At 43.7% G+C, this 26,792-nt stretch overlaps 1 protein-coding gene across 1 annotated transcript in view; it reads left to right on the forward strand.

The window, feature by feature from the left end:
- Positions 1-26,792, forward strand: part of man1a1 (mannosidase, alpha, class 1A, member 1) — a 163,760-nt gene that overhangs the window by 100,645 nt on the left and 36,323 nt on the right. The window contains exon 5 of the mRNA XM_079996727.1: positions 18,049-18,143. Coding sequence (XP_079852853.1) covers positions 18,049-18,143 — 95 coding nt within the window. The remainder of the gene's footprint in view (positions 1-18,048; positions 18,144-26,792) is intronic.

The raw sequence follows: 26,792 nt of genomic DNA on the forward strand, positions 1-26,792 counted from the left end.
ACAATCGCACTAAGAGAGAGAGACTTTGAGGTGCCGATCTCAGATGAACACTGGAGCGGGATTAATGAGCAATCACAGAGAATTTGCATTAATGCCAGGTATGAGCTCTGTAATTACAAATGTATACATCGAGCATAACTTACGCCTGAGAGACGAAACCGTTTTAAAGCCGATTCGTCCCCTCTCTGTCCCCGCTGCAAACTAGAGACTGTAACGTTCCTACGTATGGTGTTGTCTTGTTCTTGGTAGTGGCTGGAGATTGAGAAGATTCTTTAATATGTTTTATAAAGGGAAATGTCTTCATCTCCTGCGATTACAATGTTGAGGGACTTGACCGATCTGATGCTTCCCTCCCAAAGGATAAAGGGTTTTGTTAGCCTCGCTATTAGGGCTGCTAAAAGATGCATCACATCTAAGTGGGTTCATGATATTACTCAGTGCATTGATGAGGTAAATTCAAGTGCTCCTTTGGAGAAAATAACCTATGCCATGAGAAGTAGCCCACGGCTGTTTCATAAGACTTAGGAATTTTGAATTGACTGTTTTATTTTACAATTTTCTTTTCTTTTTTTTTAATCTCTCGCCATTCTCACTTTGTGGGGTGGGAGTGATGTTGGAGGACCTGTCTCTGTGTGGGAGGGAGAAGTGGTGTGTATGTGTGTGTTAAATGTAAGATGTCATATTTCTTATTATGGCACTGACTTTTTTTTGTTATACTGTTAATATGGAAAATGTATAAACAGAATTTAAAAAATAATAATAATGACAAAAGAAATGTCACAGTTATAAGTCAGCCTCCGAGTACTCAAGTACGAGTATCTCACCACAGATTGGGCTACATTTTAGGTCTTCCTGTATGCAAGCCCATTCTGTTTGTCTTCATTCTTTCTCTCTCTCTCGCTCTCTCTCTCTCCCTCTGTTCTCATCAGCCAACCGTCACACTTCACTCTTTTTTTTTTTTCTTGTGTGAATATGTTGTCTCTCTTAGTCTCTGTGAAACCAGTGGGCATGGTGTAAGCTTGCGACACCACTCGCTACGTACCGTCAGTGACTCTGATCTCTGAAGCCTAACCCTAACTTTAGTGAACTTCTGACCAAGCTGCACATTTCTAATAGAGAAATATATACACACGGTACAAAGTGAAGCAGAACAGAAACTGAGCTCTGCTCCTTCGGCCAACTGTGTTATATTTGTACCAATCACAGACAGGAAGGTCTGTGAGCTGCTGGTGAATACACACACAGAAGCTGTGACTAAACTTGTGCCGTTAAAATATGATATTTTGAGTGTGATCCGGCACTTTCACACAGCTGGTGAACCGGCGATTGGGTCATCACCCGAGTTGTCATTAATGCGCATGGAGAGCAAAGTCTAGCCCGTCTGGTCCGATCCCACAGAATACTGGAGCACATATTGTTGAAAAAGTTCATGCTGCTATGATAGAAAGGTGTCAGAACACACAGTGCATCGCAGCCTGCTAGGGAAGAGATGGTACCAGGATGCACTATGGGAAGAAGGCAAGCCGGCGAGGCAATGTTCTTCTGGGAAACCTTGGCTCCTGGCATTCATGTTGATGTTACTTTGACATGTACCACCTACTGTACCAAAACACTGTTGCAGACCAAGTACACCCCTTCAGATCAACAGTATTCACTGGTGGCAGTGGCCTCCTCAGAAGGATAATGCGCCCTGCCACACTGCAACAATTGTTCAGGTATGGTTTGAGGAACATGACAAAGAGTTTGAGGTGTTGACCTCCAAATTTCCCAGATCTCAATCTAATCGAGTATCTGTGGGATGTTCTGGAACAACAAGCCAGAGCCATGGAGGCTCACAACTTACAGGACTTGGATCTGCTGCTAACGTCTTGGTGCCAGATACCACAGGACATCTTCAGCGGTCTTGTGAAGTTCATGCCTCGACGGTCAGAGCTGGCGGCAAGAGGGGGGTCAAGGTATTTGCAGGTATCTCGAGCCAAGGTATTAGTCATGGTATTGAATCGGACCTGTGAGCAGTGTACTGCAACAGGCCCATGTAGAGATGTTAAGAGGGGCAGGTGCTTAAAACAAAACAAAAAAAAAAAAAAAAAAAAAAAGGCACACGGATCCCCAGGTATTTTGCTGCACTGGGCAATCTATCGACGGGGAGTGGGTGAGCAAGTGTTCCAATTACGCACGGTGTTGTTTCATTCCATATGGTAACGGAGCTGCACAGCAGAGCACAGATCACGAGCGCCACAATGGTGCACATCAGGGCGCCCATGATCTGCGCTCTGCTGTGCACACATGGCGGCCGTGCAGAGGATACGTTCCTCATTATTATGCATATGTTGCCCTGACAATCCACTACCTTGATGCCCATTCGCGCTTAAAAAAAAACGGGTCTGATAAAAAGGGCACCTTGGGGCAAAGTGGCAGGTCATCAGGCACCCTCCACCACTCCCCTCTGCAGATGCCTGTACTGCAACATGTGAACCACAGTATCATGTTAGAAGTGCACCGGATGCATTGGCGCGGCACACGCTTCCCATTAAATGCACTGTGGGAGCCGCATTTCTCCATATTTGCACAAGAGGTCTATTTAAAATTTTTATTTTTCAACTGCGGGCCTTTTCAATAGAAACATGAGATAAAACTACGTAGAAATGTTTTTTTTTATAAAGAGTGCAATCAATTTAAATGTGTTTTAAATGAGTGTACATTGTACCATAGACCGAGCACTACTGTCGGATTTGCTTAATGATCAAGACTGGTTTTAAATACAAAGAATAAAGTGTGTGTGTGTGTGCGTGTGTGTGTGTGTGTTTATTTATTATATTATTATATTATTTATTATATTACTTAAGGCTTTGAGGTGTCCATTCCTGGGCCATGGGCCATGCATGGGCCATGCAATGGGCCATGTCCTTTTTTATTAAGAACAGCTCATTTGTAGGAACGAAGGGAACCCAGTCTCGCTGATGAGCCAAATAAATAAATACATATTAACAACATCAAATATATATTTCCATGTCTGTCTTCAATTGATTTGGGATGGCCAATACCAATCCAATTCGATTTTTTTTTTTTAAGCTAAGCTGTTAATAATACATTTGTCTTGATGCACTTTGCTTAACCTAACCATTCTAAAAAACATCATGCTTAAACTGTGAAACAAATATTCTACTCCTCTAAAGGAAGAAATACAAGGCACACAACATGACTCAGTTATGCAGAGTTAGTACCTATCTTCTCATTCAGCTTCTGGTCGTCTGGGACCTAAAACTCATAGGTCTCTGTGAATGGGAACACAGGAGATCCTAAATCTCTGACTTCCACCGCCGTTCTAAACACACAATGCATTTGCCGGCCACGACGAAAGGAGCCATAAGGTCCGGTCCCCTCCAAAGAGCTGTGATTCCCATCACTACCTCGCGCCAGGCGCTCGCCTTCCCTCTACTCTCCTTCCACATTCCCCAGGAACCCGTCTTCTAGACACCAATTACCCGCTATCCCGGACACCTCCCCTCAAATCAGATGAACTTATGCAAATTATAACAACCCACCAATGAACTTGAACCCCCTTCTCCCCCCTCCCCCACAGTCATACACACATAGCTTTACACTAGTTAATTTTGGCAGACTACCATAAAAAAAGTTTTTACACCTTTTTACTTTTTTTTTTTAAATATAAAGATACTGAAACTGTACCGTGGCCCCGAAAACCGTGATACACACACTGTGTGTGTGTGTGTGTGTGTGTGTGTGTGTGTGTGTGTGCGTGTGCGCGGCAGACCCTGTAGATGTTAGTCCCGGCTGGCTAGAACCTTCACGTGTCTGTTTTGCAGCACCGGCCTGAGGGGCAAGCCTCTGCGTCCCATCCCCTGAAAATAAAATGTGAAAGCTTGCCATGCCCAACGGGGCCGCTCTAGTATATTAATGTCTGGAGACGCACTTCCACGCCTCCTATCCAACTGTTTGCCAAGCGGCCCACATGCCTCTGGGACTTGCAGTCCAATTACATCAGCTATATCATCGGTGTTGTGGCAGGGCCTGTGTGTGTGTACGGGTATTATCTGTGCATCAGTACCAGCCAACACCTCCTGATGCCTTCTTAATGTCTCAAGCGAGCTTTGACAGCGGAGCTGACAGGCTGTGTACTGTCAGCCTGCCTTTACTCCATCCCTCGTCTCCCTGTCTGTCTTTTCAACTCCCCAATTCACCCTCCCCCCTTCCCCCCCCAGCTTTACTCCTTGATGGCGGTTTTCTGCCTGGTTCGTCTCTCTCGCTCGTCTGTTTGCTCAGGTGAACCAGTTTGTCAGCCTGCCTGTCCATCCGTCACCAGTTCATTGCTTTTCAGAGTATGGTAATGTAGGAATGGCGTGGAAGCTCCGCACACTAGTCCTGCTGATAGAACTATCCTGGAAACTGGAAAACCCACCTTGAAAGTCATCTTGAAGGTGTTCATGTGGAATTTGTAACCCTATGGAACTTTTGTTTATTTAACTGTATGTTTTCCCGACATCCATAAAAGTCCAAATACTCACTTTTACCAGAAACTTTTTTTTTTTAGTTGTTTTTTTTGGTTGGTAGTCCATATGTGCTGCTATTCAATCACGTTAGCCTGGTCAGATCACATGATGGATTTGTCATCAACATAATGCAGATCGGAATATGGAATCTGCTGGTCAGACTTCAGAAATAGGAATCGGCCAAGAAAATTGCAATCGGTGCATCTCTGGTTGGTAAACACGTTTGGTAACTTTACGAGATGATGCATTTCAAGGGGTATATTCTTATATGAATTAGTATACCTACATAGTTTACTGTATATGCAGCTCACATACGATGGGATGAACCTCGTTACCAGATGACTACGGTGTGAATAACCGGTGGAGTCATTTAGCTGCAGTAATTTAAACACCACAGAGAGACTCCCTGTTACACTATTGTGGTACTTCTAATATATTCCAAGGTTGGCAGGTCTGCATAGGTGATTGCTCACCTCTATAATCAAACCCTTCTTTTAAGTCAGGAATTTCTAAAATAAGTTTATGTTGTGACTAATAATATGATGCCTTTTTGTGTGTGTGTGTGTGTGTGTGTGTGTGTGTGTGTGTGTGTGTGTGTGTGTGTGTGTGTGTGTGTGTGTGTGTGTGTGTGTGTGTGTGTGTGTGTGTGTGTGTGTGTGTGTGTGTGTGTGTTGTTTTATACATATCAGATCCTTAACGTAACTGTTGCCGTTGGTAAGCTTTACACATGCAAGATATAAATGATTCATATTCATCTCCAAGCAGGTGTGGCAACGGCATATTTATCTTTCACGGATGTATTTGTGGATATTGCTGGATGCAAATCTTTAGAGTTCGCTAGGAGCTGTTTGCTGAGTGTGATCAATGGCTGATCACCTGGTTTGCACTGGCAAGACAGACCCTTTTTATCATCAATTATTTGTCTTTTTTTTTTTTTTTTTGGTCCTGTCCGCACATGCATGTTTGGTGCAGACAAGCAACACGTGTAATATTAATAAACTTTGAATAAACAAGCGAACAGCGACTTCATCCAAAATCGCCATTGTTTGTGTTTTTTCCCGTGAGAGAGTGTATTTTCCCTATATTTTTCACCGGGAGCCGCCACTACTTCCACAAACAGGCACATTTTGAGTGTGCGCTGCACCAGTATGGAGAAATCGAGGCATGGTTTATGGGTGTGAGGAGCCTCAAGCACGTGTCGATTTAGAATGGTTCAGATTCAGCAACAAACGTGGGCCGATATATGCACGGGTCTTGAATCTGGCGGGGATTTTTTGGTATCCAGCTTTTGTGCGCACAACCTAAGAAAATTTCCACGCACATATTTGTGAATTGTGCACAATAACATCAGGAAAATCAGTTACAACTGAAGGCAGCTTGACAAAGCAGCGGTCTGTTTTTGCAGCTAGTCATTGAGTTGGGACCCACCATTTGAGAGCTGCTGATGACCACTCTGTGACATTTGCACTGGATGACTCTCACATGGAAACAGCAAATTCCATGCTGTTCCAGCTTAACACAAACCAGTTTGATTCAGATGCAGTAAAGTGGTGAAGCTGTGCTGCCCAGACAATCGAGTTGTTACATGACTCTGAATGTCCATGGTTGACCTACGCTGTGCCTGATGGGAAATGGATATTTCTTTTCTTTTTTTTTTAAAGGCTCCTTGATCTTTTTGAGCTGTTGGAGTGAACCTTTGACATTTTCCTTCAGATGACAGCTGACCACCGGTCAATGCGCTAATGGTCGCTGTCCTGCAACTGGGACTCCGCCAGGACCTTTGAATGGCAATTGACTTTGTCTCGTTCACACACACACATGCACATACAGTGTACTGCCTTTTTCTGACTTCCTCTGACTTTCGCTCCGTTGTTTTTTTTTTTATGGTTTCTGTCTTGTGGTTCCTTCTAAAATATTTATTTGGCAGTGATAGTGACAGAGGTTTTGGGTTGCATAACATACTTTTTACTAAAATATAAACAGTTGCAAATGTACCACGCAGGTATGCTAACAAAAGGACTCTGTGGTACAATGTAGGCTATCAAATATTGATAAATGGATTTTTCACCTACTTCCACAACGAATTGCCAATATGATAGTTTTGACCTGTCATTTCCTACTGTGAAAGGAGTAAACTGCAAGCCTTAAAGAGAAAAAACTCCATGCCCAACCCGTAACCAATCCCAACTCATGCTCTTCCTGTGTAACTTTCCTACACAGGCAGCAATTTTCAATGTAAATTCCCCTTCCACCTTTTGCATCCATTCGCTTTCCAGGAAGCAGTCAAAAGAAAAAAGCTGACTCTACAATTTCTGCAGAGTCGACACTGTTGGTCCACAGGAGAGGAAGTGTCAGTGTGTGCATGTGGGTGTGCACACACAAACACACACACACACACACACACACACACACGAGTGTTCAACTACTTTTAATGCCTCTGCGCCGACGACAGCAGTGGTCGGAGGCATTATGTTTTCGGGTTGTCCATACGTACGTCCGTCTGTCCCATTCTTGTGAACGCGATATCTCACGAGCGCCTTGAGAGAATTTCTTCAGATTTGGCACAAACGTCCACTTGGACTCAAGGATGAACTGATAAGGTTGGTAGTCAAAGGTCGAGGTCGTTGTCAAATTGTTTTGGACTTTCATTACATCTGGCACAAATGTCCGACTCAGCGATGAACTGATCTGATTTGGTATTCAAAGGTCAAGGTCATTGTGACGGTAAGAATTTACTTCTTATCGTGCTGAAAAGCAATCTATAACCGTGGTATTGTGGTTTACCAACAAGGGGGCACTTTTTTATTTTCTCTCTGTCAGTGTGCATTACAATAACAGGATAAAACAGAAATGCTAAGGGCTGTCATTTCAAAGGGGAGTTATAAATAAAGGGAACCATAAATATTATATGTGTGAATCGACTGCGTCCGGACAAGGACATGAACACGGCTCTCCATGCCCCCCGATTGTGGAGAGCCGTGCGCCATTCCTCCAAATAAAACAACTAAAAACAGTGTGGGGACGTGGCACGGAGGAGCAGGGCACGAGTAGGGATGGGTATTGTTAAGATACTTCCCGATACTGCTTATCGATCCGGTACTTTAACGGTACTCTTGGTTCTTCTTCGGTTCTTTTTTTATTTTTTAAGAGAAAAACTAAAACTGAATAAGAGCGGAATTAACACGGCTTTATTTTCTGCGCATTACGCATGGAGAGGGGGCGATCGGTTGCAGTCTGCGCTTGCCGTGCCATTGTCAATCAGGCAGAGGCAGCCGCACCCCCCCGCACACATGTCTGGCGATGGAGAGCGAGGAGGGATGTCTCTTCTGATCGTAACGAAAATGCTTCTTCGATTAATATCTTAATTTTATTGCAAGTTAGAAATGGTTTGTATAGCCCAAATAAATAGAAAATGTTCTTAATTTCTCCAATACCTTTAACAGGCATTGAACTGCCAAATCTGATTAGAGTGACAAAATTCTGAGTCGGCACAGCCCTACCGAACAATGATTGTGTTTATATTTCATATCCTCCTGTAACTTTCACCCACAAAAAAAAATGTAATTCAAAAAATAGATTTATTTGTGGTTATGACGGTAATAAGTTCAATACTGCATCAAATGTCACGTAACCACAGTAATGCGATTATCATCACAGCCCTACTGTGACCTCAGAAAACATGGTTTTGGCCATAACTCAAGAGTTCATACGCTAATTCTCACACAAATGTCTCAGAGAATAAAATGAAGCGAAAACTTTGTATATTCAAAAGGTCAACAGTCAACTTCACTGTGCCATAATGTTCTGCAGAAACACTTTTCTGGCCACTATTCAACGCCATAACTCAGGAACAGAAGTGGAGATTGTAAACATATTTCACATTTGGTCGGATATTGAATTGGTGACACTAACCTACCTTGAAACTGTGTTGATTGCATACAGTAGATCTCCTGTGCAGCTTGGTTGAAGATATGTGTGAAGCATCGATGTTTTACAATTTGTCACTTCTTTGCAGCAACATCCATTATTTGAACCATTGTCTACTGGCATGGCTACAACTTTGTGTTCTGTCTGAATCAGCTTCGTTGGTCAAGTATGTGAACAAGGAATTTGACTGTTTTTGTTGTCTAGTTTTAATACGTAATCCCGGCGACCAGTTTCTCACTTCTGTATGTCTTCAGCTCTAATGAAGACTTTGTTAAACTCCTTCAACACGTCCTTTTATCTCCTAGTAGCTAAAGTTACTATTGATTATGGTTTTGCATGCTGTACAGTACATTGGCACATTTTGTCATTCTCACTGAAACTAAGAGGAATCCCACAATATCTCCACCTTTGCAGCAACGACGCAGTAAAAATGCCCCAGTTAACTTTGTATCACCTCAGAGCATGTTCAGCCAACTGCATAGCAGATTTGTTGGTTTTCCCTGAGCAGATTTGGTTCAAGCTAAGCTTTTGTTCTGTGCCGCGTCTTCTCTCCTCTATTATTATTATTATTATTTAACCCTTTGTTTGCCTGCTGTCCTTATCCCTCTCATTTACTGACCTTTTTGGTTATGGAGAGCCACCACCAACCCCCCTCTTTGGAGAACTATTTATAATGTTTGGGTCTATAAAAAACTGATCACTACTCCAAGAGGGGGAGATTCAACACAGGTGAGGCAATTAAACATAGAAACAAGCAACATTTACACAAAGACATGAACATTGAATGACAACATGTATGGAAAAACTGAATTAGGTCCAGTTAGGTCCAGGAAAACTGGAACTACAACTGGTTACGTGGCCTCTTCCTGTCAGTTAGTTAGTTATGTTATGGCAGCAAATGAGGAAGGAAAGGAGAGAAATAAAACCAGGAGGGTGCTGCGGTGCACTTGAAGCGTGTGTGTGTGCGTGCGTGCGTGTGTGTGTGTGTATATAAGATGTCCACCAGTGAGTGTACATGACTTATCCCCATTGCTACTGGTGTAGAAGGTCGGTATTATGTCGCAGCGCCTCCAAGCAGCGGAAGGGGTCCCGAAGCCCCCACGAACTCCGCACCCCCATGGACACCCTACGGCTACAGGACCCTGTAGAGTACCCTGCCCTGCGGCCACAGCAGACCCCCGGGCCCCCAGAGAAGCCAGAGGGCCGTGGAGCAACCCCCACACCCAGCCCAGAGGAGCATTACCCAGTCCCAGGGAGCACGATGAGACCCCGCACCCCAGGGGCGCACACATACAGCCTAGCCCCGGGTGCAGGCACAAGACACAGCCACTGGCAGAGAACCCGGGGCACGGGTGCAAGGCACAGACCGCGGGCCCGGATCCCGGCCCCACGGCAACAGACCGACACCCGGCAAACGAGCGAGCCGGCAGGACCCCCATGCCCACCCACGCCCCACACAAGGGGGAGGCCTGCCCCGCCGCAGCCGACCAGACGCCCCGTAGACACACGTAGCAGCGTGTGCCCAGCGCGGGGCACCTCGATGTTACCCCCCCCAGAGAAGCCACGCCGCACAAGCAAACAGCCAAAAAGCCCCCCACACCCCAACCCACAACCACAACAGCAAGCAGTCCCCCCAGGGGCCCCGGAAGGCACCCAGCGGCGCTCTCCGTAGCCCCGCCAGGTGGCAGAACATCCCAAGCCACCAGGCGCAAGCAGTCAGGACTCCAGCCAGGCCGGGAGGGGGGGCCCACCCCCCTACGAGCACGCATGCACCGAGAGCGTCAGAGGGCAGGTACCCCGGCGGCCTGGTATAATGACAGGAAACCACCCCCCACAAAGGAGGCCACATGGTGAGCCAGCCAGCCAGGTTCAGGACTTGACAGGACCAGACAGAACGCCTAACCAGCCCCGGCATGACGGGCCATCCCCACCCCACGGGACGCAGAAGGACACACAGGCCCAGCCACCCCGCCAGCCGACCACGGGCCCAAGACCTCAAGTTGTCTGTCTAGGTGTCGCACTGGCAAGTGGCTGGTTGTGAATGACTTCCGAGAGACTTACCTTGGACTTATTGTACTTCTGATGATGATGTCCCAAAGCGGCTCGCTCCTGAAACTAATCAAATTACAGCAGTTTTTCATAAATTTCTGCTCCAAATGTAGATCGATATTGATCAAACTGGAGTGACAAGACGTCTGAAACGTCTCGGTTCTAACGAGACCATGTCTCTGTGCCCCGCCGGTGTCGTGTTTTAGATACTTTTATCCCAAAAAACGCCAAGATTAAAAATAAAAAAGGTCAGAGCAATGACAATTGGCACCATCCATCCTCTAATCAAGGACATGAGAGAACTACAGTACAAGTTGCCATGTTTCAGCGTGCCAGTGTGTTAATTTACCTCTGCCGTACCACTACGAGATGCCAGGTTGAGACTCTTTCTCCTTCTGCTTCTTTCTCCGTGGCGTCTTTGTTGCTGTGTCATGGTCCCGCTTCTCTTCTCTTCTCGAGCCTTCCAAGTTTGTGTCCATAACGATGAGCTCTGATTGCCATTTCTTCAGAATAATTTGCAAATCTTCAACCCTGACAAGTAGTCGAAAACATTTAACACTAATCCTCCCAGAATAGACACCGTGGTCCATAAGGGACAATCACCCCGACATCTCGGAAACGTTCACTTAAACGATGCCAAATAACTTTTGGGCTTCTAAATAATATTCTTGAATTTGATACGACCCCGTTTTGAAGCGTGGTTACGCATCAGTGTCGACTTAAAAAAGATGTTAGATTCAGGCAGATACGTTGGTCTCTAGTGATTGGTGAGGGAAAATGGAATCCCCTTCCCCACGGAAATCGGTTAGAATGGAGGCAATGTCAGACTGAGGATGGAAACGGAGTGCAGCGAGTTGACAATTCTGTTTTATATCAGGCACCAGGTTTTTGGCATTCCACTGTAAATAGTTTGGCTCGATTAAATATGATATACTTATATTATATCTTCTTTATATCCAGAAAATGTAATATTCATATGTTCTCATCAACATGCATTTAGACCAATGAAATTTCCTGCATTGTAATAGGCTTTGTGTGGTCTTGTGGTTGTCTTCGGTTGCAACAGTAGCTGCAGCAGTAGAACGTACAATGGTGAACCCATTCCTCTGATAGTTTCTTTGGGTTAAGTAAGGCCAATTCCAATACTTATAGCCATTAAAGGTTGAATTCTAATCACATTGAGCTTTATCACTTTTTTTCCCAGACCCTTTCCTGTACCCTTCCTCATTTCAACTCGTGGGCTAAATGCCATTTCATCCTTTATCTATGTGTTTTACTTTACCGTAGCTCAGCAACTGGCACGCACACTCCTACCCTGAGGAGTGCACCGATATCGCTGTCTCACTGCTTTTACCAACTCCTGAGCACTAAATCTGACTTGGACTGTTATTTTTAGGCCATTAGGCCTAACAATTGACTTTTTTTTTTTCTACCGTACAGGCAACTTAACATGCTTCTGTGAACCCTAAAAGCACTGAAGCTCTGCTTTAATATCTGACTCGGCCGGCTGCGACTCCCGGTATCAGATATTTTTGTAATGGGGGACATTGTCAGATCTACTTTCAGATTCAGATTTCAGATTCACAGCCACTTTCTCCTCTCTTCAATCTTCTCCTTCACCACTTTGCCACCTTTCTCATTCCTCTAGTCATCCTAGCATTTTTGAGTCGTCTCTCTATTTGTTCTTCTCTTCTCTCCCTCCCTCCCTTGTGTTTCACTCCTCCTTCAGAACAAGGCCGGGCTTTGGAGGCCTTTTCTCTGACAGTGTGACAGCTGTATTGGAGAGGCCCTAGAAATCTGTGGGCTAAAGCTGGCCTCCTGTGACACACACGCGCGCGCACACACACACACACACACACACACACACATGCCTAAACGCACATACACACACACACACACACACACACACACACACACGCCTAAACGCACACATACACACACACACACACACACACACACACACACACACACAGCACTCCAAAGCACTGAGGAGCTGACAGCTATGAGCAGAAGCCTTCTGTTGTGTGAATGGTTGCCCTTGTACTCCTTAACAAATCTCTCTCTCTCTCTCTCTCCCTCTCCCTCCCTCCCTCCATCTTGTTTTCCCTGTCTTTGTCCCTCTGTCATTCTTAAGTTCTAATAGCTTAATGCAAGAGAGTCCAGCTTGTGAAGGAGTCGTAGCCGCTGCACACAGACACGCACCACCACACCAGCATTTGCCTCCTTTTTCTCCTCCAGACTGGGATATTTCCTACCAATTTAAATTTCAATGCAGCTGTTGCGATCAGTGGTGTTGGGTTTAGGTAGTGAATAGAGCTAGGCCGGTCATGGGGGGTGGGGGCCCGTGCAGAGGTGCACTTCCCCTTTGCTTCTTGATGTCCATGGTGGCTTTTTTCACGCGCAAAGGCGGAGCCCCACTAAAACAACTGTGTAGTTTTAGTGGGGGGGGGGAAGAAGACAATATCTCCTTTCCCGACATTATTTTGTATAATCATGGCAGGAGAATAACGTAGCAACACCATTGTTTTAATGAGTCGCATATTCAAGAATAAATGACTTCATTTAGCCGGTAAGAAAAAGGAGAAAAGAAAGTCCAGACGAGCAGGTAGCAGATTTATTTTCTGTGCAAGGAATATTCATGAGGTACACACTCTGAACGTGTCCTCATTAGTCAAGTGCAAATTAGTCTTTATTATTATTATTCTAATTAATATTTTTTTATCATTATAACATAGTCTACTTCGAAACGAAGATTAAAAACAATACTCGCTTTGCAATGTTGCACAACCGTCTCCCAGATTGGTAGAGGGCACTTTAAACTTCAGACTAGACAGCGCACCTCAGTGACTTTTGCTTTCTTTTGATTACTTTTGATTTCTTTCAATTAATTTTGTTTTCTTTCGATTGCTTTTAATTTGCATGGAGAAGTATTGTCGGCTTTGTTTTAGATGGGTCATGTGGTGTTTAATCATACACGAAATTAAATTATTTATGTATATTCACAGGAAAAGTAGATTAGCTGATACATTTTAGAAAAAATCATTAGCAACTGGCGATTATGATGGGTTTTTTTGCGTGTGTCGGTGACCATCAATAACCGCCAATCGTCAGATTATGAAATATAACCGGCCCAGCCCTAGTCATGAATTACACCATGATGCCTTTTGCATCGAGTCCAACTTCTAATGTGGGATCCTCTGTGTGCACTGCTGAGATGGGAAAGTCTTCAAATTATGTGATGTTTTTCGTTGCTAGATTTTCTTTCAAAGCCCTTTGAAAGTCTTTTGGTACTGTATATCCCTGCCATTTCAGTAAACACAAAAGACTCTTGGTCTCTGAAGCTTGGTTTGGCTGAATAACACAATCTTAATTTCTGTCTTATTGTTTACAGTTGCCAAGTTATCCTGCTTGCCAGCTTGTAAAATCGTTAATGCAGTTAAGAATGCCTTGTACAGTACAAGTCTGTTGATCCACCTCATTTCTTCAAACTCGCCAATCAGCCAAACCTTTTTCCCCTTTTCCACTTTTCCCCTTTTTGGCCTGTTACAAGTAAACGACAGCTAGAAAGTACTAAACAATGTCTGTTATCCAGAGTCATATGCATATTCAAAACTCCATGGCTGTAAATTCAAGTGCCTGACAGGACAAGCCCTCTGCCAAGCAAGCAAGCAAGCAGTCTCCCCTCTTTGGACATAACTTTGTGTCTTTCCTCCAAGGAAAGAATAATGGTTTGTGTTTCTCCAACCTGCAACGAGCTTTCATTGACGAGCACTGACAGGGGGGGTTCTGGTGTGCATTCTGAAAACCAATTAAAAGTTGACTTACACAGGGACAGAGTGATGCGTCTCAAAAAGAAAGAGCCACCAGCAAGGCAGGCTGCCTCAGCATGCAGGTGCTTCCACATGTCCTGGGTGCGTTTCACAATTGATCATAGTAGAGATGTATTTTTTGGGGATGCAATGCTGATAAATGCAGATGCCCACACTGGCAAAGGTATGTTATGTGTTGCCTACAAAAAGTAAAGGACTTCGGACTGTCCATCTATACATACATTTTTTTTTTTTTTTTTGTGGTGAGAGGTGGAGGTAGGACAAGTAGGGATTGGGGGGCAGAGAGGTGTTGTGTAGGCGGACACCACTGCAGACATTGCACTAATCTTAGATGGGGAGGTTGTCCCGCAAGGGGATCCTTGTTGCCTCACGGCACGGTTGGGCGATTCGTCTTAGTTAGAGAGCTGTCCGGGCGTCGCTCTCTGTGGACTACATCAAGTATACGCACACTGAGGGCGTGTACGCACACCGAGGGCGTGTACGCACACACACTTACTGGTAAACTGGGTAGAATTGTACAGCTGGGAGCTAGTAGCTGGAGGAAATCGCAACTTCTCAAAACCACTTGAGCAACACACACACACACACATACACACACACACACACACACACACACACACACACACACACACACACACACACACACACACACACACACACACACTAAAACCGTGGTAGACTTTGTCCTCATTCTTTGAATGAAATGACTTTGCAGAGGGCAAACGTAAATGTGTCAGAAAGTGAGCAACGTTCCTTTCCCGAACTTCCAACTTCCTCTCCTCATCACAGACACCCAATTCCAATCTCTTTGTTCATACGTCTCGACACAAATCATTTTGGGGCCGAGTTCATATCTTTCTGGCGACACTCCGGGGAAGGTACACTGTCATACATGTACAAACATCTACTGACAACGTTGTTTTGGCCTTCACATTTCACATTTGATTCTGATTTGCTACATAGGGTTACATTTCAATCCAGTTTTGATGGGTTAGTATGGCAGGTCATGAGTTCCAGCAGGTATGACACCGATTGCGCATGCATGACAATTCATGCTTAGCACCATTACAGCCCAGCCATTCTGCTCCTTTTTATGTGTCACATAATAAGCCTCCAGACGGGCAAATCAAAACTTTTGAATGGGAAGGTGTTGAGAAATCTTGGGATGGGCTCTGATTAAAAAAGTATAAAAATAAAAAAGGATGTTGTATTCCAAGATAGCTGTTCCCCTCAGTCCCAACACGACAATCCAGCAAGTCAGCCACTGTGCGTGCGCGCGCGCACACACACACACACACACACACACACACACACACACACACACACACACACACACACACACACACACACACACACACACACACCACTTTGATTGTCAAGCAGTATTTTTTCAGACAGCCAAGTGTGAAATGTAATTACCAATATCAATATTTACTAATATTATTAGCCCTTGGCTTTCTTTGTTCCTGTGTATGTGTTCCCTCTTGCTGCTTCTGTATAATTTGATTGCTTATTAAAGCTTGTTGACAGTTTGCCTGATGGCCTTGAACACAGGGTGCGTTTAATTTCTCCCTCAGTGTGTCCTTCCTTGTCTTTTTCGTCTTTTTCTTCTCGATTATAGCCCCTGGCCTTATCTTAGGCATTAATCACAGATAAACTCTACTTCATTACAGAAAAATACAAACCCTCCTGCAGCATCCCAGCTCAACAACAGAACAACGGCCAAACCGACCCAAGATACCAAGAAACCCGAGATACAGATTAGGAGGAAGTGTGAATTTGACGCCCATTTCTGCCGCAGTTGCAAGACTGACACTACTTGAGTGTAAACCACAGCTTGGCGGAAAGAGAGGGAGCTCAGCTCAGCCGTGCTTCTTCATTTAAAGGGCAGGTTCGCTATTTTTCAACCCAGGCCTTATTAAAATGATGGTTACCATCATTTGTCACTCTTATTAGCACAACCTCACTGAACGCTTTACTATTGACAAACTTACCACTCTGCTGCAGCAGTGATGAGAGATCATTTGGCGATGTTTAGCTTGTCTCATTGAGATCACTAGATCCCTTTCAATACCTGTGGCCAATGTAATATTCATACTTAACAAACAAAATAATCACAGACTTTGTAATGTTGTCTGTAAGATTATATAATGGAATTGGCTGGTTTGCATTTGTTTTTGATCTTCATATTACATGTACATGATCAAAGGCAGTCTTCCCAATTTCAGGGTTATATAACCTGAAGAGCAAACTTGTATTGTGATTTTATTGTATGATGGCCGTCCAACTTTTCCATTCGAAAACGTGCAATGACCTAAAGCTGGATGGAGAACCTCTTTCTGCATTGTATATTCTGACAACCGATATGTGTTCAATCGGCGGTGCTCGCAGATGCCGTGGGCCCCAGGGGTGGCACTGAGGGAACATCAGCGAAGTTGATTCTGATTAATTGGGACCCCCACCTTCCTCCCCGAACAATCACACAAGAGCACATTTCAAAGCGGCTGAGAACAAACACCATTTAAAAGCCACATCTTCCTTTGTGCCGTAGTGCCATACCGCTTCTCTGCAGCGCCACACACAGCCCTCGCATTTCCTTCAACTGACAATTCTTTTTTTGAAGAGCAGACAGCCGTGCTGCTTCATGGTTTTGACATTTGGTCTCCTGAGGTCTCATGCAAAACCAATATCCTCCCTCCGTGTGCACACATGCACACACCTACGCACACTTCTCTGCTTGCCAGCCGGAATACAATGATAAAAAATGATAAACAGCCCGTTTGATATGCATTGTGATTGTTTATGATCTGTATGTCACAAGAAAATCAATTATGCAACACCTACAGCAGCAGCTGTTGCTATATACCCACACACCCAATAGCCAGATTCACAGAACTCATGTTAAGAACTGTCTGTGTCTTGTTGAATATGCTGCCAATGAAGGAGGAACGTTGCTGGCTGGTTGCTTGGTTGACAAAATAGCTGTCACACTGGCTGACCTGACTGATTGAACAACCGCCAGACTGCATGAGTGACTGCCTGGCTGGGTAGATGATTGAATTATTAAATGACTCAACAGCTGGTGAACTGACTAACTGGCTACCCAATAGGCAGGCAGGCAGACTGACTGACTGACATATTAAGTGAGTGAATAATTGAGAGCAAGAACCAACGGTTGACAGGCTAGCTGAAAGGCTTGCTGGCTGCAAATAGGATGCGGTTTAAAGACACGGCAGAACAATACAGTGACAAGAAGGAGCTCATCAGGACAAAGGAACCGTCATCTGTCATATGATCAAGTGTCACTTGGGTCTTTGAAAAGAAAGGTCCATGGTTGCTTTTGTTCTTCAACATTATGGCATGTTGTATGTTGTGCTCTTCCATTTGCTCAGGCCAGTTAACTCAAATTAATTAAACTCCAGCTTAAGTAAACTGCTCTCTAGCTTGGAGAGTAACGTTGGCCAATATACTTTCAATTGACCTTGAAGTCTTCCATTGGAATTATTTTTCCTCCTGGCCATCATGTCCCATTGTTTAGTGTGGAGTATACATTTTCTTGCTGACTCACCACGCATAGTGACAAATATATTTTCCTGGTAGCTGGCCAGTGAAATATAAAGCCATCCATCTACCACATGGGGAGAAACCTTTGATTTATGCCTGCTTCTTTCTTTTTCCCTCCTTTTTATCTCTCACCATTTCATCTCTACCTATTGCTATCGCCATTGCAGGTTTTCCGGAAGAAGGCGGTGGAACTGGGCGAGAGGCTCTTACCAGCTTTCAAAACCCCCACAGGCATCCCGTGGGCCCTGCTCAACCTGAAAAGGTAGGGCTGCTCGTCCCACACATACAAAGAAACCCACTGTCCATCTGCAGCCTCTCTCCTGGGCATTACTGAAGTCAGATGCTTTTAATACATGAAAAGGCTCTCTCTGGTCAGGAGACGTCCTTCTTCCTGTTTTCACATACACATACTGTACACTCCAGGTTAGGGCAAAAGTTGGGATTTTTTTGTAGTCAATTAGTTGGCAGATGCACTTCAATGAGGAATCTGTTCGTCCCTGTGTACACAAAGCCATAATTTAACATCAGCGTGTTTGGTCTGTAGGGAAACCTCTAACATAATATAAACATTAATAAGTAACAGTCAATCAACTGTCATTTTATAATATTATAAAATGACAGTTGGTGACTATTTTATATGTATATATATAATGTGTATTTGAAAATATATAAATAATACTTGTGGGGGGAAAAAAGTGTTCCATCCATACAAACGACTTGTCGACTAGATTGTGGTATCCCATCTATATACACACAGCTAAGCTGTTAGTGAATATTAAATTATATATATTATATGTTATGTTGTATTGCACCTTTTCAAACAGTTACATTCCAAAGTGCTTGAACCATCATTGAGGCAGTTACACAAACACATATGATCCCACAAATACTAAAATATACTACTACAAAGGGGTATATTATAAAAAAGCCAATCTAAAAAAAGTTGATTTTCAGGCAAGATTTTAAACAGTCGACAGACTCGGCTGATCTGATCATTAGGGTCAGACAGTTCCACAGAGAGGGAGCTAAAAAAGACAAAGGACCGGCCACCCTTGGTTTTCACTTCAGCCTTGATCGAGGGACCACCAGGAACCCTTGATCAGGGGATCTGAGGAAACGGGCAGTAGGGTTTTAAAAGCTCAGTGATATTATATGAGTGCCTGACTGTGTAGTTCTTTCAAAGTGATTAAAAGAATCTTCAAATCTATTTGATTGGCAGCCAGTGCAAGGACTGGGGATCAATGGGGATGATGTGGCAACTGAGTCTTGACTTTGTAATAAGCCTTGCAGCTGCGTTTTGCACTAACTGTAGTTGCGGCATGGTGCCTTGGCTAAGGCATAAAAGAAGTGCATTACAATAATCAAGGTGGGGGAAAAATAAATGTATGGATGGTGCATTCAAGGTTGTTAAAAAAAAGATAGGACAGCTCGGATTTGGGAGATCTTTCTCAGCTGACAAAAGCAGGACCAGTTTTTTCCACATGCAGGTCAAAATTTAGTTGTGGATTGAAAATTATACCAAGTTTTCTGGAAGTGGAGTCGCCTTCATCAGCCAATGGGCCAAGTTATTCAGAAATGTTGGTGACTTTGTGGTCTGGGCCAAAGACAAGAGCTTCAGTTTTGTCTGTGTTGAGCTGTAGAAAATGAAGAGCTGCCCTGACACTATTTTTTCGAGGATCTTTGAGATTAAAGGTTACTTGGAGATGTGCCGTAGTTATTTAAAATTGCTAGATCCAGGCCATTTTTTTTAGGAGGGACTGGACAGGCACAGTCTTAAAATAATCTAGGACAGAGCCAGTGGTCAGGGATTCATTCATTATAAAATGGTAAAATAAAATACTTTACAGGTAACACATCTAGGCGACTGGAGGATAATCGCATATGTGAAATGGTATCAATACATTTAGGCAAGGAGATGGGTCCAACTTGGATAAGGAAATACGGAAAGTGACTGAGTTATCAAAAAAGCAGCTGGGATTAAATGTTGTTTCTGATATTATTGACCTTTTCAATAAAAAAAGATAGAAAATGTTCACAGTTATGGATGCAGGTAACTGGAGCAGCTGAAAGAGAGGGGTCAGAAGTCTGTCAATAGTCCTAAACAGAAACTTGGGGTTACGCTTGTTAGCATTATTTAACTCAGCGAATTTAACAGCTCTCTCCTTTATTTTTTAAGGTTCGGTGAAGACCATAGTTCCTTCATGTAGAGGAAATTAACTTAGTTTGGACTTTTTCCGTCTACACTCACCCTTTCTGCAGTCTTGTTTTAGGCTGCAGATGGTTTCAGTAATCCAGGCGGATGAATTGAAAGCTGATGTGGTGTCAAAAAAATACTTTTATGGTCCAAGACAAATACCTCCATAGATAAAGAACTTAATGACAAGCCTAGGGTAAAAGTTTAATCTATATACAGTGTGTGTATATATATATATATATATATATATATATATATATATATATATATATATATACTGTGTGTGTGTGTGTGTGTGTGTGTGTGTGTGTGTGTGTGTGTGTGTGTGTGTGTATATATATATATATATATATATATATATATATATATATATATATATATATATATAGTATGTCCATGGTTACAGGTGGGGCCTGACACATGCTGAACCAGATTAATGAAGAAGAAGAATCTTTAATTATCACACACCACAACACATGCACATTCTTTGGATGGTGGCCGGTGAAATGAGGCCTCTGCATTTAACCCATCCTGGCTCGTCGCTTTCTCCAGGGGGGCAGCCAGGAGCAGTGGGCAGCATTCGTCGACGCGCAATTTGGTCATAATTAATACCGCCGTAGATAAAAGATCTGAAAATTCAGTAAAAAATATATTATTTGATTTATGAGGGCAATAAAAAGCAATGCAGCAAAATGGGCACCATCAACTTTCGAAATCGGCAGCTCAAAACTAGTTTAATCAGCTGCAGCTGATAGGACTACATTTAAAATGCTTCTTGAAAACCACAGCAAGTCCCCCACCATGGCCAGTGAGCCTCGGGGAATTCAAGGTGGGCATTACTAACTAGAGGGCATGAGTCCCCTGACCTTAACCCGGTTTCTGTTGAAAATAAAGAAGTCTGGCTTATGTGAGGTGATGAAATGGTTAAGAGCAAAGGTCTAACCAGACATAGAATAGAAATTGTGTTAAAGTGCTAATTTAACAGTTGTAAACAGCAGACAAGGCTGTAGTGGATGGCAGGAGACGTCCATTAGATTACTAGTGTTTGCAGTTTTCGTGCAAAACGCATCTCTACGTCACGCTAACGGGGATGGAAGGAACTAGGGGAAATGTGGGCAGCCTGGCAGGAGGGGGGGCTGCAGGAGCACTTCATAGCTGAAGTTTGTGTTTGAGAGGCGGAAGTGACTACGGCAAGAGTCTTGTTCAAGTCTATGGCATTACCGGAAGCAAACAGCAGTCATGTACATGTGCTTGTCAGGATTTGTAATCGAATGTCAGAAGTGCCAGCAGCTGGCTCTTAAAACCAAAACAGACTTTGAAGTAGGGCTCAAGTTTCTTTGCCTGTCTGACAAGGTTATAGGCCATATTCAGCCTTGTTTAATCCACACTGACGCATTGTCATGTGCTGCCCCTGGCCGGAACTGCCAGTTCTGAGAGACACACACACACACACACACACACACACACACACACACACACACACACACACACACACACACACACACACACACACACACACAGACACACAGATGTGCCCTTCCATGCATATACATACATACTAAGGAAAAGGAGGATAACATGTACATAGTGCTAACTTAACACATTAAATTAGTTTATGTATTCAGGTTAAAAGATGGCTTAGCTATTTTTCAACCCAGGCCTTGTTAAAATGTTGTTTCCCATTTATTACTGTCCATAGCACAACCTATCAGAATGCCTTATAATTAAATTTTAAAGCCTTCAATTATCCTTTACTTCCATTCAAACACATTGGGATGGAAGTCCAAAGGGTATAGTTACACAAGTTACTGGTCAGTATAAGAATTCTGACTCTTTCTCCATAACATTTACATTACATTTACATTTAGTCATTTAGTAGACGCTTTTATCCAAAGCGACTTACAAGGGAGAATGACATTCAAGCTACATTGCGACAGAGATTAGTGTAACAACAACATTAGTGTAACAATAAATACTGCAAGGTGGTGCTAAGTAATTGTAGATTAGGACAGGAGGTACTCACTGAAGAGCTGGGTCTTCAAGTGCTTCTTAAAGACAGAGAGGGAGGTCCCCGCTCTGGTCATTTTTGGCAGCTCGTTCCACCAACGTGGAACTACAAATGAGAATAGCCTGGATTGCCGTGGCTGTATGGCCGGCAGAGCCAGGCGACGCTCATTTGACGAGCGCAGCATCCGGGGGGCAACATGTGCTCTTACAAGAGCATTTAAGTAGGCGGGAGCATTCCCAGAAATCACTCTGTAGGCCAGCATAAGAGACTTGAACTTGATGCGGGCGGCCACAGGTAACCAGTGGAGCTCCATGAGCAGCGGAGTGACATGTGCCCTCTTTGGCTGGTTGATCACCAATCGCGCCGCCGCATAATCCTGTCATATACATGTGTAATTAATTATACATCAATAATTAACGAAGAGGCAACTCAGTTAATTTGTCTTTCAACCCAAAGTTCTCACCATTGGCTGTGTTGACATATATCAAGGATGACTCAAGGATAATTATGCTACTCCAGCATTCGTTGTTGTGCACTCTTTGGGGGAATGGATTTCATGTCACGAAAAAGTAAAATGGATGAGAGCGAAATGAATAAATAAATATGCATGTATGGATTTCAACTGCTTCTCCAACAGCTTCTCCGACTCTTGCCACAGCTTACATACATGAACCAGTAACATGAGGTCTCCATCTGGGTGGGCAGTGGCAAATCAGAGAGGTAGTGGCACATGCAGCAACTGGCGGCAATGGCCAAATTGAAATGATTGATTACTTAGCTGCAATGCATTATACGTAAGAAAAGAGAGCAACATAGCCTATAGGCTACAGCATAATCCTACATATTATCAATTCAAGTTATGCAGCACCATTGCCCAACCAACCACAACTCATACAGTTGTCAGCTATAGACTACAGCCACCAAACAATCCAAGTTAATACATGAACACAGACCTCACGATGCTGGAAGTCAGAATGCTGGTGCCGGGACACCGTGACGCAGACAAAAAATAGCTTGTGTCAGCACACCAATAATAAACATAACAAGGCAACCTTCACCCATAAGGCTGTGAGTCGTCTGGTGCAGAGGTCTTCGCAGGTCTACACACAAACTCGACTACCCGAGGCCCAATCCGGAACCCATACAGGTTCGGGTCAACATAAAAATGTTATGGACAATTGGGTTCAGGGCAGGTTCTGTCGCCTCAGGTCCCTGCTCTGTATTTCATTATGAGTAATACTCGAGTGGATCTGAGTGGAGCCGTTGGGGAAAACAAAACAAAAAAATGAGAACGCGCAGATCATGAGAGGCGTGGAGAGAAGTTCAAGTTCATTTATATTTGCGCTGTTCAGCACAGCTCTGAATAACATCACGCTGACAGCTGACTCCAATTCCATCAATAAAGACGTGACCTATGAGGACGTGTTCAGAACGCGTGCATCGTGAATATTCATCTCTCGCCAAGATAATAAATCCGCTAGTCGTCTGGACTTTCTCTTCTCCTTTTTCCTACCGGCTAAATAAAGTCATTTACTGTATTCTGTAATATATGACTCATTAGAACACTTTACTGTAGTTGCTCCATTATTCTCTTGCCATAATATGTTTTTCAATTTTTTTCCCCCACTAAAACCACACTGTGGCGCCCGCTTAAATATGACTATAATTTGGACTGAGATTATTCTATTTTATACAAACTTGCCAATATAGTTGGATAAAAAAATAAACAGGAAAAAGCGCTTTGCCTTTGCGGGTCTAATGATCCCCCTATCAGCAGCACCTCGCCCCTCCGACCGTCTGACTAAAACCCAGGGTCTGGGTTGGGGACCCCTCTTTTAGTCGGTTATAATACAGCTGTTTCCAACTAATACTACTGGGTATCCAACAGGTTTACTGCACTTTGCAAATTCTTTCCACAACTTGCAGCACCAGCGGCAGAAATGCTCAGGCAAGACTTGAGATAAAACAACGGGCGCGGAGAGAACCAAACCAGCATCGGACAGTCATCATAGCCCATGCTTTCACTGTTCAGCAATCAGCAAACCTATTTTATTCTATACTGTAGTTCAATGCAAACCTTCCCAAAGCATGGTCTGTGGACCCTGTGGCCCTGCCGAGAGACTGAGGGAACCTTCTCAAATCCTTCGGCGTCCTATTCATGAAGGTTTGCTTCGTTCTGTGTGTGCGGCCCCCCCCTGAGAGAGAAGTGAAACAACTGTGATGTTCTATTTGCTATTTGTCAGGGCTTAATTAAAAGACAGCTTGTCATGACGATAATGGTGCTGTAGAAAATTAATTTTCTCCTGGCCGTGTTTGGGCGAATGGAGGTGCTCACACACACACACACACACACACACACACACACACACACACACACACACACACACACACACACACACACACACACACACACACACACACACACACACACACCTTTTCTATTTCTTACTCAATCTCTCCCTTGAGAATGGAACATCCTCATGTTACACACTAAAGTGTGTGTGTGTGTGTGTGTGTGTGTGTGTGTGTGTGTGTGTGTGTGTGTGTGTGTGTGTGTGCGTGTGCGTGCGTGCGTGTGTGTGTGAGATCTCCCTGGAGGCTGGAACAGATTGTCACTGATGATGACTTTACCTGCATGACTGAGCTGTGATAGCCTGGTTTGCAAACACACACTCCCTGCAAGCTCACTCTCTCTCTGACTCACTGACGCACACCCACATACACTCTGAAACATGTGCGTATACACACACGCTATAGACACATTCATACTGCTCTGACCATATACTGGTCAATCCCTGTGTATCCATGTTCTAAAGTATAAAAAGTATTTTGTATGTGTCCTGTACACACAGAATCTAGGGGTATGTCCCTGGAAGTATAAGTGCTGGTTGAAGTTGCATTCTCTTTTCTGCATCAGTGTCTTTCGCTATGATTATCGATTGAGAAGAAATTATTTCATCCAAGGGTGCTGTTCTTTTTTCTCAATTTTTTTCTGTACTGTATCGACAGTTTACTAAGGGCAATGAGTTCTGCTGTGGATAATATTTGCTTCAAGTTCCCGGAAGCAACGATATAGAAACGGTATCTCGATGGCTGTTTCTTAAAAAGTGCCCAAAATGTAAACGTTTCTAAAGAAGTGTCAAACATATTTTTAAACCGAATAACCGGAGGGTAACCACATTAATCTGGTCAATTCCCCAGATCTCCACACACACGGAAAAAAAAAACCCTTCCTTTTCCTTTCCCAGTTAACAAAATGTCCTCCATTGGCAACCGTGAACACAATTCTGAATACAGGTACTCCTCACTTCGACCGAGTTGCGTTCCTACGACCAGGTCGTTAAGTGAATTGGCCCATAAGCGAAGACCATGTTATTTCATGGTAAGGCCATTGTGAACACTGGTGTGGTGAATACTGACAGACTGTGGGAACGAAACTGAAAACGGTGATGAGATGACATGTATACAGTGTATAGAGTGTACATATTATATACAGTATATAAAGTGTATATAGTATATATAGTGTACATATCATATACAGTATAAAGTGTATAATTAGTATATATAGTGTATATAGTATATAAAGGATGATGAAGGGTGAAGGGTGCGCAATGAGATGCTTGCCGCTGAGACGCTGCACACGCTGCAGCGCACAATACAGACTGGTCAGAGAGCTGGTCGCAAGTCTGAACGGTCGTTAAACAGGTTGTTAAGTGAGGAGTACCTGTAGTGTAGGGAGAGAAGAGAGCCTTGTGGTAAGTTGAACTCCCAGCGTCTCGTTGGGAGATAGGAAAAGGGCTCATAGTGTACTCTCCTGATCGCCCCTCCAATAAGCGGGTCATAACACTACACTTCCACGGCCTTAAAGTTAGAAGCTGGAGTGATGGTAGCACAGGGCAATATGTCATACTTTCTTAAAATGTCATACACATGCACAATTTCTTGTTGCTACCATCAATGGATTTTTGTTTGCCTAATTGTGTTGCACTACTGAGGGAGAACATTTCCATGTGCAGGTTTGTCTCTCTTGTCGTTTGGCCCTTCACAGGCCAAATACCTCCATCACACAGGCAATCAGAAAGAGAAGGTAAAGTAAATGTTTTGTCTGTGTTTAGCATGAGATGACATGGTAGTATCTGGTTGGGTCAGGGCAGACTGCAATTGCTTTTCCAGACTATGTCAAACCACCAGCATTCCAGCGATCTGCATAAAAAAGGACATGCGGAGGTAGTTGGGCATAAATGGGCCAGTGCAATTGTCCCAGTGGAACTGTCTCGCTAAAGGAGTACAAGGTGGGCAGCAAGCTGACATCTCTCAGGAAAAGACATCCAACCTTGCCTCTGGATATTTAGAAGGGCCACGTCAACCACTTTTAGAGGTGTTGCTCACTCCCAAGGAGTTGGGAGTGAGGAAAGGGGTCTTGACAGGTTTTTCCCCACACCAGCAAGATGTGTTAGTGTCAAGGGGCAGGCTACTAATTCAGATCTGTCAAAACTTGGGTTTTCCTCAAAATTCTGCATTGAAAGACCACTAGGTGCACTGCTAAACAAAAGCCAAAACTTAATCTTGAATTTGTGGCAATTTATTGTTAAAAATTGGGTTTAAGTCTATGGGGTATTTGCTATGTCATACTCAGATTATAACTGCAGTTTTATAACTAATCATAAGTAATCCAGGAAAGCTCACCGCTATCATAATTGGTGTTTCTG

Source organism: Zeus faber (assembly GCF_960531495.2).
Source record: "Zeus faber genome assembly, chromosome: 2".
NCBI classification, from domain to species: Eukaryota; Metazoa; Chordata; class Actinopteri; order Zeiformes; family Zeidae; genus Zeus; species Zeus faber.